General features: G+C 43.9%; 1 protein-coding gene across 2 annotated transcripts in view; it reads right to left on the bottom strand.

Annotated features, from left to right (window-relative positions):
* PALM2AKAP2 (PALM2 and AKAP2 fusion) overlaps positions 1-15578 on the bottom strand; it is a 735219-nt gene extending 719641 nt beyond the window's left edge. The window contains exon 1 of one of the 2 annotated variants that reach the window (XM_069238531.1): positions 15332-15578. In XM_069238531.1, the coding sequence (XP_069094632.1) occupies positions 15332-15376 (45 nt within the window). In that variant the 5' untranslated portion in view covers positions 15377-15578. The remainder of the gene's footprint in view (positions 1-15331) is intronic. The other variant, XM_069238540.1, reaches the window with a different exon arrangement.
* Between the last annotated feature and the right edge of the window lie 282 nt (positions 15579-15860).

Here is a 15860-nt window from a genome sequence, read left to right as displayed (position 1 = left end):
TCCTTTTTATTTTAACAGAATGAAGTCTTTCAAGCTTTCTAACCTTGCATTTCAACAAAGATCAAATTAAGTTACCAATAGCAGAGCAGCGTGAGAAGATTTATGGCCCCAATAAAGGAGATAAGGAATGCCCTGTGTCAGATGGAGGGGCTCTGGAGAGAGACTAGAGATGTGAGGCTAAGCAAGTTTCACATATGATGACATGGGTGGAGGTGGGAGGAACGGAATGCTGCAATAAAACGCAGGCAGCTACCAGCCTAAAACACCCACAGTGAAAAGGGAGCACCAAAGAAATAACAAAAATAGTCTTTTACAACAACAGTTAAAGAAATCAAAGTGGAATAATGCAGTAGTTGGTCATTGCTCTGAAACAGAAAAAGGAGGGAGAAAAGGCAGTCGAGACCACTAGTAAGCAAGACTTTTTAAAGGACACTGCAACCAACAAATGAAATTGCTTTAAGCCATAAGAAGCATACTAAAAGTATACACAAGGTTGTACTAAAATGGTGAGGAATAAAACATTTGGATCTTTCAAATCTTTGATTTGTTTTACTGCTATAGAAACTGGGCAACCAGGCCTGCAGCAGTAACAAGGAACTCCAAACTTAACATCTCTTCAATTCTTGTTTTATAAACTTTGATGCTGATCCAAATATTATTGCTTCCCAGTGTGGTGCATAGCAATCTAATCCAGCTACGAGCTGTTGCCTGGTACCCAAGACACCTGGAAACCTAATTCTGTTTTAGTGACCTATTTTCTTACTTTAAATTTCGTCTATTCTAAAAAAATAGTTATACTTCATCATGAATCTTTGCAAAAATCGTCAATGCATTTATGAATTATCCCTTCTTCAGGAGAATCAAATTCTTCACACAAACCGAAATAAATCAGATTTTATGTCTCAAATTTGAATAACTAAAAAGAGCTCAAAAGCATTTAAAGTAAAATTAATTTGAATATCTGACGTCCAGCAGTGATCTGCAAACACAAACTACTTTGTTCACTGTTTCATCAGCCATTACACAATGACAGTGAGGCTGCCCTCCCTTCTCTTATAGAGACTGAAACCACGTGTGACCCATAAGACTCTGCTGGAAAAGGTCATTTTTCCATAAACAATGAAAATAAAATGTGTATCACATTAGTAAGCTATGTAAAGTTATTCACTAAGAAAGAAAAGTCTTTTTTCTTGGTTAAACATTAATGGAGCTTCGTTTTCTATTTATCGCGTGTGACCCAGGTACTGGGGTGAAACACCTCGCAAATAGCTTAGAAACTAGCCCCAAATGCCAGAATTTTTCTAATGAGAACTATCAACTAGATAGCCATACTCCTCATGTTTTCCAGGAATATCCTAAGCACCATATTTTTCTTGTACTTTTGGGTCAGAGACAACATTTCCTTCTTTATGTGGCTATACTGTTCTCAGGTGCAGAAGGTTAACATTTAGCTAAAAATAATTTAAAGGCATTATGAGAAATTGTGAAAACCAAACGAATGTGTAGGCAAATCATTTTTGGAACATTAACTGCAGGCACAATAAAATTTCAAATAGACTCATTGTTTAGGTGCAAGTATAATATATATTAGACAGACTACCAGGTCTGGACAGAAGGAAAGCACGTGTTTTGAGTACAAAGTGGTTAGTTAACAACGAAGCTCATGACTGATCGTGCTTTGTAAGCAGCTATTGACTGTAGAAATTACCTCACTTACTCTCAATAAAACCTGGAGCCTGAGAGTTAGTGCACTTGTGCGGCACAAATAAAAAAAGGACATCATTTAGAATCTTATACACTATTGAAAATGCAGGTGGAATCACGTGAGCACAGAATAAAGGCCTACATCAGGCTTTAAAATGACTCTCGGAAATCCCAATGGCCGCTAATAATGAACTTTACAGCCCCAATCACAATGATGAGATCTGCAGGAATATTGTAGATCTGCTTACTTTCACCGGGAGATTTCCAGGTGAAACACCTGGTGGGGTGGAATAAGGAGTTATCAAGGGAACTGCGCACAGAATGACCAATTCCTCTTGTAAATCTGTATTCCTAGAGGGATCCTGAGGGTCCCATTTGTTATTCCTGGAGATAAAGCCTTTCCCTGGAAGATGGAAACGTGAAATACAGACAAGAAGGAGTTAGAGCCCAATTGTTTTCCACGATTTGCATGGTGGCCTACCCCCATGCAAATAAGCAAATGTCCACTTTGCTTTCTGTGGGCACACAAGAAATGGTCCCATACCTATCTGATGTGCCTTCTGAAACACTAATGAAGATCATGGCTAACACAAGGCCATGGTGTGAAAAGGTGAAGGTGTTTTAGCAGTCCCCTTCCCAACAATTTAGTTCTAGTAGAAACTGAAAGTCGACTTACAAGCATGGCTTGCAAACTGTTTAGTAACACAGAAGGAAGGGGAGTGATGTTAATCAGTGTCATTTACTAAGAGGTACTAGGGTTGCCACTCTCCCCACAGAAAGATACCAGCCATCTGTTCACCTTTTCTGATTCTGTTAAGGCCGAACCAGAGTCCTAAGTATAACTTTATACAAAGTTGCCTGTATTCTTTTTAACATGCCTTTCTGTCCCTGTTGCCTTTAATTATCACTCAGGGGTCATTGGGGCAGCTGTGGAACACATTTTGAAGTGTTTTTTTTCTAAGGTATTGTGTATAAAGTATGTGCCGATAAGGGGAAAAAACTTCCAGCATTGAGCTGGCAGGGACGTAAAATAACGATCATGTCGGTATAAGACAGGCCAAGAGGTAAATCTAACTGTGAGTGAGACTAGTATTCAAGGTCAGATTGCACTCGGTTAACTCTAATAAACACGAGGCTTATTTTATTTCTAAAAAATGTCCTTCGATTCCTCTGCAACCAAGAAGGATTTGTTGAAGCTGGCTGTTTACACTGGTCACATCACGTTCCGAAGACACAAACGATTTAGGGTTGGTAAGCTTACTACGTGCCAACATTTTAAAACTGTTAAGTAAGACATTGTGAAAAAAAAATCTGGCGAATGTATCCTCCCCATTAAGTTATCCTGAAGCAGAAGCAATTTTAGGCGGGAAAGATGTAAAAAAAAAATGCAATTTTGGCTTTAAAAAATCGAGTCTCTCCCACCAGAATGGTCTATAGGCGCGTACCCCGCCCAGAGCCCGAGCACACGGGCTTACATTGCGCGGTGCGATCAAATCTCATTACGCATACATCCCCTTAGGTCGTTAAAAACGGCTCGTCGTCTGTCACGGGCAGCATAAGAGACTTCCACACACGCTACACACATGAAACCCGAGGAGTTGTATGGGCCTGTTTCCCTCAGCGGGCCCCGCCCCCGACTGAGAGCTGCTGTCGATTGGCAGCCGAGGCTATTCTTAGCCGCTCTCGGGGCAGGCCTGGTCCTTGCCGCACTCGCCGGATAAATGAAACGGGACCACATTAAATTCATCTGTGTAAACACACCCGAGCGCTCCCTCTCAGAGCTGACATGCAGGGTAAGGGCAGTGGCTTGGAGCACGGCCCTGCTCTGCTGAGAGTTTCCCAAAACCCATAAAGGCTCCCCTCTGAGGCCCTGGTCTTTAATTGTTTCTGTGGTCTGTATGAAAAGAAAGCAGGGTATCAAAGAGTGTGTAATGTCTAGACTAACGGCATGAAATGAGGTAAATATAAGGAAAGTTTCTGTGGCAGCAGAGAGAGGCAGTGGAGGGCGGCTGGCCTCTGGTGCCCACTCTCCAGGGAGCCAAGACGCGGTGAAGAAGCCAAACGTGGAGCCAAAAAAGCCTACTATCAGCCTTTCTAATATGCCACCTGTGTGATCCTCGGCAGCACAAGTTACTTTGCTTTGACTCAGGACCCTTGTCTGTGAAAATGGGACCGCCCCACGTAGATTATTACATGGCACCATCTGTGATCAGGAGACAGTGGCATAAAGCGGGGCCACTGGAGTCATGCGTCAGGGGAAGGATCACATTATTTAGCAGAGCATTATTATGCGCCAAGAAGAGGCAAATAATGCAACGTACTGCGGCACATTATGTCATGGTACTACTTTTATTATTTTGTCATTTTTCCACATACTAATACTGTCTTGGCTAAGGAGTCCCCTCCTTAGCACCAGTTTAACACACCAGTACAGCAATTCGCGTCAGAAAACGGCCAGTCACTTCTGTGACGTCCTCCCGCTTCGCAGCAACAAGTAAGTTTGATCCGTTAGACCTAGAAACAACATTTTTTTGTTACAATCTGACGATTAAGTAGCAGATTATAGATTATGCGGCAAATTCGGCAAATCTATAATTATGCGGACAATGCCACCGCTGCAAAATCACATAATTCCAGTGGCCGTGGCGTAAAGGAAAAAATATTATTTTGAACTAAAAATCTGTTGTGGAGAGCATCTCACGCATCATATGGGAAAAAAAGTGAGGCTCTGTGCTCGATGCTGTGTAAATGTGGTTTCATAATGATATATAAGCACCATGTTTTACAGTTACTCTACTCAGTGGTGTTTATTTTAATGAGCATGGGAAGTTAAACAACTGAGTTTGCCAAGATGGAACCCCGGCTTCTTCATTGTAAGACAGATAAACCCAAAACAATAGTATTCCTTGAGACCGTAGATACCACAAACAGGTGCGACGATTCAGTTGAAGATTCATCTATCTGTCTATGTAACGGATCCCTCTGGGGCAACTAGAGACTGGAGTGGGTCTGAATCCAGTTAGCATTTTACTTCTACCCGGAAGTAAAACAGGTGTGATCTAATTTCAAAGAATTCCAGCACAATCAGTGAGTGGGCACATTCCAAGGCCAGTACATGTACAGTTGTGCAGCATTTACTACCACCATTTAGTCCCTTTTCGAAGCACTCTAGACTTTGACAGATATGTAAAATTAAGGCACAAATGTAGTGCTTTGCCAACAATCACCCATGTAGTGATGTTGAGAGGGTGAGGTTAGACCTCAGATCTCTTTGCAGTCATTTTTAGAAACCAAGCTTGTAGAAGATCAGTTCTCTTTTAAGGAGACATTAGTTAATCCGGTCCCATTTTATGTAATTCCAAAAACGAAAGTATTGTAGGATAAATGCTGCTATGCTATTGCCTGAATGCATAAAAAAGAACCGGGCAGAATGTATGGCTGATGGCGAAACACTTCAGATCTTCTAATACAAATTATTCTGTTCCAGCAGGAACTCAATACTTAAACCTACTTTTTCTCCGAGCCCTTTCTTAAGTCATTGGCTGTTCTTTTCTTTAGTAGTTTTGCTGTATATGGTCTTACTTATACACATATGTTTGTAACTCCTTAACTTTTCCACCAAGTGAAATAAAGTATATAGGTGTGAGTTTGACAGGTGCATTGGGGTCATGTGACTACATGGTATTCCCGTGGTTATTCTGCACAAATGTTGAGAATTGTCAGAAACAGGTTAATGCAGATTTTTATTTTATGTCGGAACATTTTAAAAGCAGTTGTCCGCCTCCTGTGTCAATGTAAAAACCTTCAGCTTGGTGATCAGCCACATACATTCTATTCTCCGACTCGTGCAAGCACACCACAAATACCCAGTAAAAAGCAATAATTACCTATATAGGACAAGGTCCAAGAAGACCACTGGCTGTTCGATTGCACCACACCGGTGACACAGCTATCCAAAGGGTCGGGGGAATCACACTGCCATGTGATGAACCACAGAGAGACACCAGAAGACAACTGATTCCACACAAGGATTTGATCCACAGGTTGCAAGACCACTGACTCTTGGAATACATTCTAGACAAAGGGCCATCTTCCAGCACAAAACCACACTGATTATTCTGGACTTGGCTGTCAAAAATGGACACCCAAAGGAAGACCCTCCATGGGCAAACCCAAAATTGCAAACACACATTTCTTGGTCTAAGAGATTTAATGGGCCAAGTAAATGGCTGTTGTGTGATGAGTCAAAACCACGTCATAACAATAAGTTGATATGCACTATGATACCTCCCTGATTGACACTTACTTGCCCTTTTGATAGACACTCTCTACTGTAAAAGGCATTGGTCAAATCCAAAACATCTACAGGCCACGATGGGGGTTTCGGACATGGAGCAGCTTTGATGAGTCAAAAAAGAAGCTGCAGCTAGTCGCCCACATCGGTGCAGATAAACGAGTGCAAGAACACTATTTCTAACATTCTATTGATGATTTTTCAATTCCCCAAAAAATAAAGTTAAAATGCTAGGTGGGACACTTTCATCTGCACTACCAAAGGAGCTTAAGAACTATTTAGCTACCTGCACATGTGTTTACTAAGAATTCTGATTCAGGTCTGTCCACCAAGCTATCATTACGTCTACATTTAACAGTTTCAATTCTTTCTATACAGGATCCACATATAAGCTGGTATACACCTTGAAACATCATAATCAAACCTTAGACTCTTGAAGACAAGCTGTATTCTGTTCTTCAGAGCTAGTCTTTGGATTCAGGTGTTGTATTTTTGGTCAATAAAGGCTTTGATTTACAGAAAAAAAGGCACTGCGTCTTCCCGGAATTCACATAATTTAAGGGGCTTTTGGAAGCAGGATTGCTGGTCTATTGTAGCCTGTTGGCAGTACTCCTGATGACTCCATAGGGCTGTTCCAGGAAGTTGGATGCAGGTGAAAAGTGAAGGCAATTCTCTAGGTGGAGCAGATATGGTTTAGTGTCTTAGCTGACAACTTCGGAACCTGAGTACCTGACTGAAAATTCTGTGCTAGTTTGTTATAGTAGACACAACTCTCCTGCGCCTTAAACTGTAAGTTCATGAAATATAATTGAATAACTCAAGGAGGAGCATACCTTTTCTGAATGTTCAGACTCCTGTTGCTTCCCAGTTAAGTTTTCTGTATGGAAATGCTAAACCATGCATACAAGGGGGCTCATAAGGGCCTTGAGTGGACTCCGCAAACTCAAACTTCCTGCCTGGGCAATGGAAATTTAGGAAAGAGAGACTTCAATCAGCGTAACCTTCTGACCCCAGCTCACTGCTCTTCACTTGCACAATGTCTGTTACATTTCCTAGTGCAGTATGTCTTGTCTCAGTGCAGCAGTCACTAAGAGCGGTGTGCAAATCCCAGCACACAAGGAGAAAAGACAGACAGGATTTACTCTAATGAAACCCTGAGCAATAATATTAACTCATATAGTGTTGCTAACTTGCAGTCTGTCTATTTGCAATGCAAGTCCTTAGACATTACACAATGAGAAACGATTCACATAATTTTCTAGGAGGTGAGGTACCCACGGTGCATGAAATGTAAATGTTAAAAATTCAAAGAAATCAGTGTATTATGGGGAGGTTGACTTCCAACAACTGCAGTTATTACTTTTAATATTTTTTTAATAATTAGCTGATTCATATCTGGACAGGTAAGTACCAAGAATACTAAAAGTAACAACACAACTATTGTTATTATTATTATTAGTAGTAGTGGTAGAATTGCACGTATATTGTGCACTCCACCATTTGTCTGGATTCTAGATGCTGATAACAGTTGTTGATTATGGGATTAAAGGTGCAAAAGTGCTACGGTGAGGCAGCTCAATTACAACTACGTACCTCAAATACATTTTTAGCTTAGCGGTATTTTAGGATTTATTTTATGTCAGTGGGTGTTTATTTATATTTTTTTAGGTGCGGCTGTCCTATGTGGACCGGGCCAGATTTGCTTTCAAGCATCTCAAGACACACCCAGTTTGACTACTGTCAAGCTCTCCCAGCTCTCCTTTGATGGGGTGCCGCACCGCTGTCTACTCCCCTCGTGGAGCGAGCATCCGCATCTCGAGAGAGAGAGAGAGAGAGAGAGAGAGACAATGTGGCATAATGACCAGAGCTGCCGACTTTGGATCTGGGGAACCAGGTTCGAATCTCAACATTGGCGCAATATCCTGTGATTCTGAGCAAATCACTTAGGGCCTCATTACAAGGCTTGCGGTCCATTGAACTGTGGCAGTCTGACTGCCTCATTAAAACCCTGGTGGGCGGTCCCCACCAGAAACATGGTTCTCGACAGGGTGACGGTGGTTGGAACTCACCTCCGCCTGGCTGATTACAACTCCGCTTTCCACCAGCCTTTCCATGGGGGGCACCCCATCATGAAAAGACTGGCAGGAAGCCAGGGCTGGGCCCACAGTGTGGCCCCTGCATTTCCCATGCCATAAGCATCGGAATGCGCACTGTCTGCAGTAGTGGCCTCTGTTCCCTTAAAGGAGCCGAGGTCAATATAGTAGCACTGTTCCCACCGGTCTGCCAGATGGGAACACGTAATACAAGGTTCCCACCAGTCAGCCCAGCAGGAACATTGTAATACGCATGGGGGATGCCACCGGTATGACAGTGGTGTACTCCCTGCGAATTTGGCGGTTGGCTCATCTGACTACCAAACTCCTAATGAGGCCCTTAATCTCCCCGTGCCTACCAAAAATTAATGCGTTCTTGTGTAATGGAACTGGTGCTCGTGTAGGGTTTGCAATATATAAAAAATAGTACCCCAAGAAAAAATCATGCTGTTGCAAATTTTGCGAGGCTATGTCACCGGCGGGTGCAAGCGTTCTGTTCCCTTGGGCTATGTCACCGGCGGGTGCAAGCATTCTGTTCCCTTGACACCCATGGGGAAATCAAGCCCTGTGATTAGTTTAAACGGTATCTCTGGGCTCTAGAGGCAGCTAATAGCTGCTCGGATGTCTGCTCCTCGTCAGTGCTGAAATCTCCCGCTCTTGTGATGGAAAATCTGCTCTCAGACTGTGTCTGACTCCACATATTACCCTTCCACACCTACATTTGGTTTCCATTTAGGCCCGTCTGCTGCCAAGGCCTGCACATTACACACCGCCTTCCGCTGGTTACCGGTTTAGTCGACATCTACACTTTTGGGCTTAGATGTGTCTGTAACAGGATGTGGGCCTCATGGTTTAGCCACTAATAGCACGGCAGTCTCGACGCAGTCCTGTCAGGGCCCTCGCACGTGCTGAGACACTCTCCCCTCAAAGAAGGCGCCATTTGTCCTAGGGGCTGCGGTTTAGCAAAACAGTGGCACGAGCTCCTCACCGCGCGCCAGGCTGCCGAGGACACAACAGAACAGATATAAACAGTCAACACTTTTAACAATACACGGTTTCCACACCCGGCTGCCGGATTATTCGAGACTGGACGTATTAAATGGAGCACAATGCCCAGCGCAGTGTGGGGTCGGGCAGGTCTTGTGTGCTCAAGGCACAGGCCCAAAATATATGACGTGAGTAAATGAACCAAGAGACCCACGAGGTGCATTTTAAAAGGGGATGCGTCACAACACACCGCATCAAACACTGGCCTGTTAATAAGAGTTCCAAATTGTTTCAAATGCATCACAGAACTTACATTTGTCATACATGGCAACAGCTCGATTTTTTATTAAACAACGGCTTTATTTTGGCTGTCTCCTGCCGAAAATATCTCTTTCAATAGAAGTCAATGGGGTAAATACATTATCCCGATTTTCTTTTTAAATCTCCCACTTCCCCCTTTAAAATATTGACGTATGGTTTGTTTCTCATATCATGGGTCGCCATGCCTGGGCTGACAGGATGAAAGAGCCATGCTATGCTTTTGAAATTCCACAGCCTTTCTTATTTACCTACACATCGACGACACTTAGGCCTTTGTTAGGTGTGGGCCACAGGGTATCTGTCAGGTTGGTGGGATGGAGACACCACTGTGAGCAATTCCAGTGTGCCTGGTGAATCCGGGACTGGGGTTGCCAGGTGGTGAAGGGGCTGCGAGCACAATCACCCTCATGCTGCACAACAGACAAGCAGCAAACGCCCCCTCCCCACCCAAATCCCCCATCACCTACTCCGGAGTTCCCTCTACCCCCAGTGAGCTAGTGATAAAGTGGGTAAAGATCTGGGCCCGGTAAGTACACCATGTGCAAATGGGCCTACTATTCCCGAGTCTGCACGTTATTCCGTATTACAGATGCCCCATGGCCGACTTTCTACAGGCACCGCTCGCATTTTAGTGCCCGGCTGGTACAAAAATAAATACATTTGATAACAGCTGATATTTTCGTCCTTATTTGTATATATTGCAAACAGCAAATATAAATCACTTTTAAACGTGTTATAGTGCTGTGATTCTGACTAATAATTAAAGTAAACAAGGGCAGAAAAACCATGTTACCGATGAATACATGCGATGTTGTTTAAACTCCTACTTAGTATCATCTGTGGACTTATTGAAACTCTTAAAACAGCAACAACGTATTCTTCTCTTGGAAAGATGGCGGCCATATTCTCAATTATGAGGAAAATAATCTGTAATCCCCACATTTAAAGGGGGGAGAGAGGAAGAGAACGCTTATAGGGAGGTATGTATATCACAAACTGAGCAGGGGTATAACCCATGAGCCCAATGACTGAATCCACTATCATTTCCTGTCCGCAGCAGCAGATGCTGCAAGGCATGGCTGCAATCTGTGTGACTCAGCCATTTCCATGTTATTGTCGGAAATACATGTAAAAAGCTGGGTCTTTACCCCCTTTAAACAGAGAGGAAATACATATCACGAGTGATGTGGATACTTCAAAGATGTCTACCTCGCTCTTAAATCCACACTGTGGCGTACAGACTCTAATACCTGTGCTAAAAATGAATCCGGGTTCTAATGCAACATGGGCTGGGCCTAAGGGCGTCTAGACATAAAGGAAAAGCCGGCATTTTATCTTAAGAATGCGGATATAGCCTATCACAAGTACAACTGGAAATCCATGGAGACGCCAGGTGCTGCACTGAATAACTCAGGAGTCAGAATTTGCACCTGCCAAAAATTCTATCCGATTGCCCACATCCTAGTTTCTACAACAACAGCGTTTGTCACTTGTTTATTTAAGGCTGCAAGAGCTAACTAGACTTGTCTTCTCAAATAAGGCATAAGCATGACTCCCCAACAGTTTACTGCAGAATTTTAAGTGGGCCGGTCCCGCTAGATCTCAGACCCCTTAAGTAATTAAAACGGACACTGAAAGGGGTCTCTATCGGATCCTAAATTAATGCCCTTAACTTTACTGGCAATTAACATTACACTGATCGATTTTTGAACAATTAAGGTAAAAACAAGTTAAGGTGTTTCATGCCAGTGATTTAGTTCATGTTTATATTTCATTTGTTTTACTTAATCATGCACCAAAATAACGGTTGGGTGGCACGCTATGGGAAACATAAAAATGTTGTTAGCGCGTTTAAGCCATTTAATTATATTGGCAACTCCCCTTTAAGAGAGCCCTCACACTTTTGCATCTCGCTTTAAAGTCCTGAGTACTCACCACTAAACCCTTTTAAAGTGCATAAATAGGCATTGGTTCTAGCAGAAAGCTAGAAAACAGAAAACATAATTTTGTAATGGTAGCTCAATGAACTTAGGTTCGAACTGGAAATTAGGAAGCACGAGAACTTAGTCACTCAAAATAAGTACTCACCCTCGTTTGCAAGCAGTTAGGAAAAGGAAACTGCATTTAAAAGCTGCTGCTTTTTAGTGCAAAACACAAACCGGTACAACAGAACTGTAAAATAAATAGCTTCACCTGACTGAACAAAGTGGCCTTTTCCTTTTTAAAGCTATTGCAGTTTGATACTGGTGTGTAGTCGGTCTGCAGCAAGTCATAATTTTCGAATGGAAAGAAATGACAAAGCCAGATAATGTTATTTCCCCAAGATCTCAAAATGTAAGTCAAGTTAAATAAAATCATGCCTACGTTTCGTGGTTTTAAAGTCTTTAACTGCACAAAACACTACATCTCCTTCCACTTCTGCCCAATCACGTGAATTCAAGTCCATAAAACAATACTTTGGGGTTGAATCATTATGTCTACTCTTTAAAGTACATGTGTGCTGAAGTTGGACCCTAGAATTCATTCTTAGCAAATCCATTTTAGGGTTGCAATGAATTAGGGGCAAATTGAACACAACCACACAAACGTGAAATAAAATGTAACTAGGCCGGGCATTGCATGCTTGATTTGATAACAATTTGTCCAAAGTACAAAGGGCTATTAGGAAGACATAAAAGTGTGTGTTTAGTGCTCACATCCTTAAAATGGCTTTGTCTACCTCTTTCTCAAGTACTGTCACATCACACTTGGCACTGATTTGCATATGGATATGCTCTGGCGGGCAGGTGTAAGTTAGGTCTATTTCAGTTTTGAGACTGGGTACAATTTAAGTATGCACTACAGACTTGCATGGCAGTCTATGACAAAACCTTATGTGAAATGCACCTGTACAAGTAGATAGGGTAATAATAGCTCAATGACAAGTTTATACAGACGGTGCATGAAGACCAGTGACATGTACACAATGCGTAGTTCAATGGCAAGTATTTGTAGATAGTATGTTCAGGTTAATCATATGTGGATAGTATCTGTGGATCATTGACATAAAGATAGTATATGTAGAAATGTAATATGTATGCAGAAAAAGTTTATTTAGGTCAATAACATATTTATGTAGAAAATTATCAAGCATGTAAATGAGAGAAAGATCATCGCTCATAGAGTTTTCATCCCTATGCCCAACTTGAAACAGCCAGGTTGTCAGTAGGCAGGCATTTCACCAGTTTATAGTTAAGATTTAGCTGAACCTTATCTTTTTCTTTATCGCTCCAGAAAATATTTTACCAAGTAGTTATATCACTTTCCCTTTACCCTCAATAACTATGGGAAAATGTAATTGTTTTCCCACGCCCTATATGTAGCAGCTTTTTGGCATCTACTTTAAGCGTGAAAATTGAGTGTGAAAATCCATTGAGTGGGATTGTGAACACCAACAATATTGTCACTCTATTGGTTTTTAGTACGTTTCCAAAGGCTAGCTCTCTGTCTCTCCCCATGAACATCCATGTTCTCATCCTAACTCTAAATTTATGGGTGAAATGTCTTCTCCAATGGCTGATTTTCTAAGACTGAGCATATTTTCTGTGGGTGCAATCACCCACCACTTAACCCAATGAATTAGGATCTGCCATTTGTGCCAGAGACCGTACTTGTGCGCATATGCAAAACTTAGACACGCAACAGGTTTTACTGATTGGACCCCATAAGCTTTTACCTAGGAATAAATTAGACAGTTTAAGGGTGTATTGTTGATTACCCCCTGTCCTTTGTTCTGTAGTCACTGAAGAATCAGTGGAGCAAACCTGCTGTGTGCCATTTCTCAATAGCATCCTGGTACACATTCAAGGCTACAAACCAGAGACTGGGCTGGGGGTCACATGATACGACCAGACCAATCATTTATTAGGAGTGGTTTGTTGGTGTATCAAATTAATTTATATAAATAAATAAATATATATACATACGTACACACACACACGCATATATATATATATATATATTTAAATATAAATACACGCATATTTATTTTCTATAGAGTGAACCTTGCCAAAGAGCACTGTACATGGTCAAGAACAAGTACAAAGGCTTTGTTTAAATGGTAACATAACTCCAGTAAAAAAAAAAAATGTGATAGAGTAGGAGCGAGGTTTAAAAAAAGGTGCTGTGCCTTCCTTGATAATGCAGCAGAGGACTGGGCAAACACTGCAGAACTTGAGTAGGGCCCACATATGAACATTTTATTGCTATTTGTGACAGAATTCCAGTGAACACGGATGGCAGTCTCCATGGGAGAAGTGGGAAGGATTCCTGTACTAGTGCTGCTGAAATGCTGCTCTGTACTCAAGCTCCGAGTGCACAGAGGACACGTGCTTTCACAGGAAACCTCAAAGAACACGGCCCACAGCAAATGTCATGTGTCTTGATTTCTGCAATGCTTGCAATATGCAAGCGCCTTCAAAGTCTTACGGAATACCAACAGCACTGACTCGCCCCTTCAGTCCACTGCTAACGTTAAACTCGAATTACAGACAGGGCGCTCTTTCGCCTGGCACTGTCATGCCACGGGGCACACGACACAATCTGCGGAATGCAAGCTCAACAACCACATGCCATACATAGGCATTATTTCTGCACGCTGCCCAATCCCAGTCACGGGCCTCGCGGGTAGGAGGGGCGGGGGGGGGGGGGGGGGGGGGGGGTTAGGGAATTGCGGCCATACCCTGCATCTCACAGCCAAAGGTCGAGGGTCACAGAGGCAGGTAACAAGTCCTATAGAGGTCACAGCGGGAACACATGTTCTGCATTACTGTGCGACCCTGACTGTCACGAACCGTGCCCCCCATCCGTCAGAAGTGAATGTGCTAGAATACACTCAGGCGTGTGTTAGACTGGCATCTCTCTCCTAGCCTGCCCCTCTCTCGCTTCTGTTCTGTCTCTCTCTACTTAACTCTCTCTCTGTCGCTCTTTCGCTCCCTCTTTACGTTTATTATGTATATTTCTATCTTTCTATTCCACGTATCTGACTCACTCTCTGTGGCTGTGTGTCTGTCTCCACCCGGCATTTGTCCGTCTCTCGTATTCCTTCTGAATCTCCCCGTCTCTGTTTTTCTACACCACTCTGTCTCCTTCTTTCCATTTCGCTCTTTCCGTCCGTCTCTACTTCTCTCAGTCTTCCCCGCCTCCTTCTTTCGAGTTGACTTTGCCTCTCTGTCCATCTGTTTGCCCCTGTCTCCCCCATCCCTCTCTTTTTTTCTTTCTCTCGTCACCTGCCACTATTTTTGCCTGTCGATCCAAATATCCCGGTATATGTGCACATTTCAGTTACCCACGCGAATTTAACGTTTAATAAATTAATGATGCCTTCATGCCGTTTCACGTATCCACACGTCTATAACAAGCCAGACTGATCACACAAGTGCGCATGTTAAATAAAACGTGGTCGGCTAGGAGTAAATGGTTTAATGTTGCTAGATTCTTGGCTAGTCTGGGCTAACAGTATCTTGATAAAGACGTTCACGTGCCTACAGACTCCCACTCTGGGGGCTGCCGTGCTCACCCTCTTCAATAATGCGATGGGTTTTTAATGTACCTCAAGAGGATGCCTTTGTGCTAAGTTCTGATCACACTCGCCACGCCTCACCCTTCATCCCCATCGCTTTCTCTTCATAATCGATTCCGCCTCATCACCTTGAAGCTAAACACGATCTCACTCTAGTTCAAGGTGGGGGCACGAAATGCTCAGCGCCAGCCCAAGACCAGGCCAATATAAGCGAGAGCGGCCGGGAGGTAGCAGGAGCTGCAACAAACTTCTCAGGTGCTCCGCCGCCTCCTGCACCCCCTCGGGAGGGGGCAAACCCCAGATGCCCGGCCCCACCCGCAGGCAGCATCCAGCATGCACGGCACGAAAGCGGGCACGAAAGCGGGCACTCACCGCGATGGCTTGCAGCCTCTCCCTGTGCAGCTCAGCCTCCGCCATCCTGCAGGGAGCACACGCTGAAGGCGCTCTGCGAAAACACTGCTGTCACCCAGGGAGACCGCGCCGAGGCTCTGCGCTGCTGTGGGAGTGAGCGGCTGCGGGCTGCCGGCGGTGCGGGGGAGGGGGCCTGCCCGCCGCCCAGCTGTGCTGCTAGCCGGAGCTGGCCGATGCCGCGCAGGCCATGTGTGCTCAAGAGGCCTCAGCCGGCTCGCTCCTCCTACGGGGGCTCAGGGTGGCGAGGGGAGCCCCCCGCGGGGGCTGTGGGAGTAGCCGGGAGCTGCAGGCACGAGCCAGAGGTGGGGTAGGGGGCGACAGACTGTGGTGGAGTGGCGGGGAGCGGGCAGAGGATGGAATTCCGTAGTCAGGGGCTACCTAAGTGGCAAAGGCCGTCTGCTTTTCTTTCAGACGCGCAGCGACAGCAAGTTGTTGGATTTAGCCGGGCGTACATGTCTTTCGTGCAGCAGGTGTAGTGGCAGCCGGGCTA

The sequence above is a fragment of the Pleurodeles waltl genome, chromosome 1_2 (genome assembly GCF_031143425.1).
Source record: "Pleurodeles waltl isolate 20211129_DDA chromosome 1_2, aPleWal1.hap1.20221129, whole genome shotgun sequence".
NCBI lineage: Eukaryota > Metazoa > Chordata > Amphibia > Caudata > Salamandridae > Pleurodeles > Pleurodeles waltl.
This window is presented reverse-complemented; position numbering and strand designations above follow the sequence as displayed.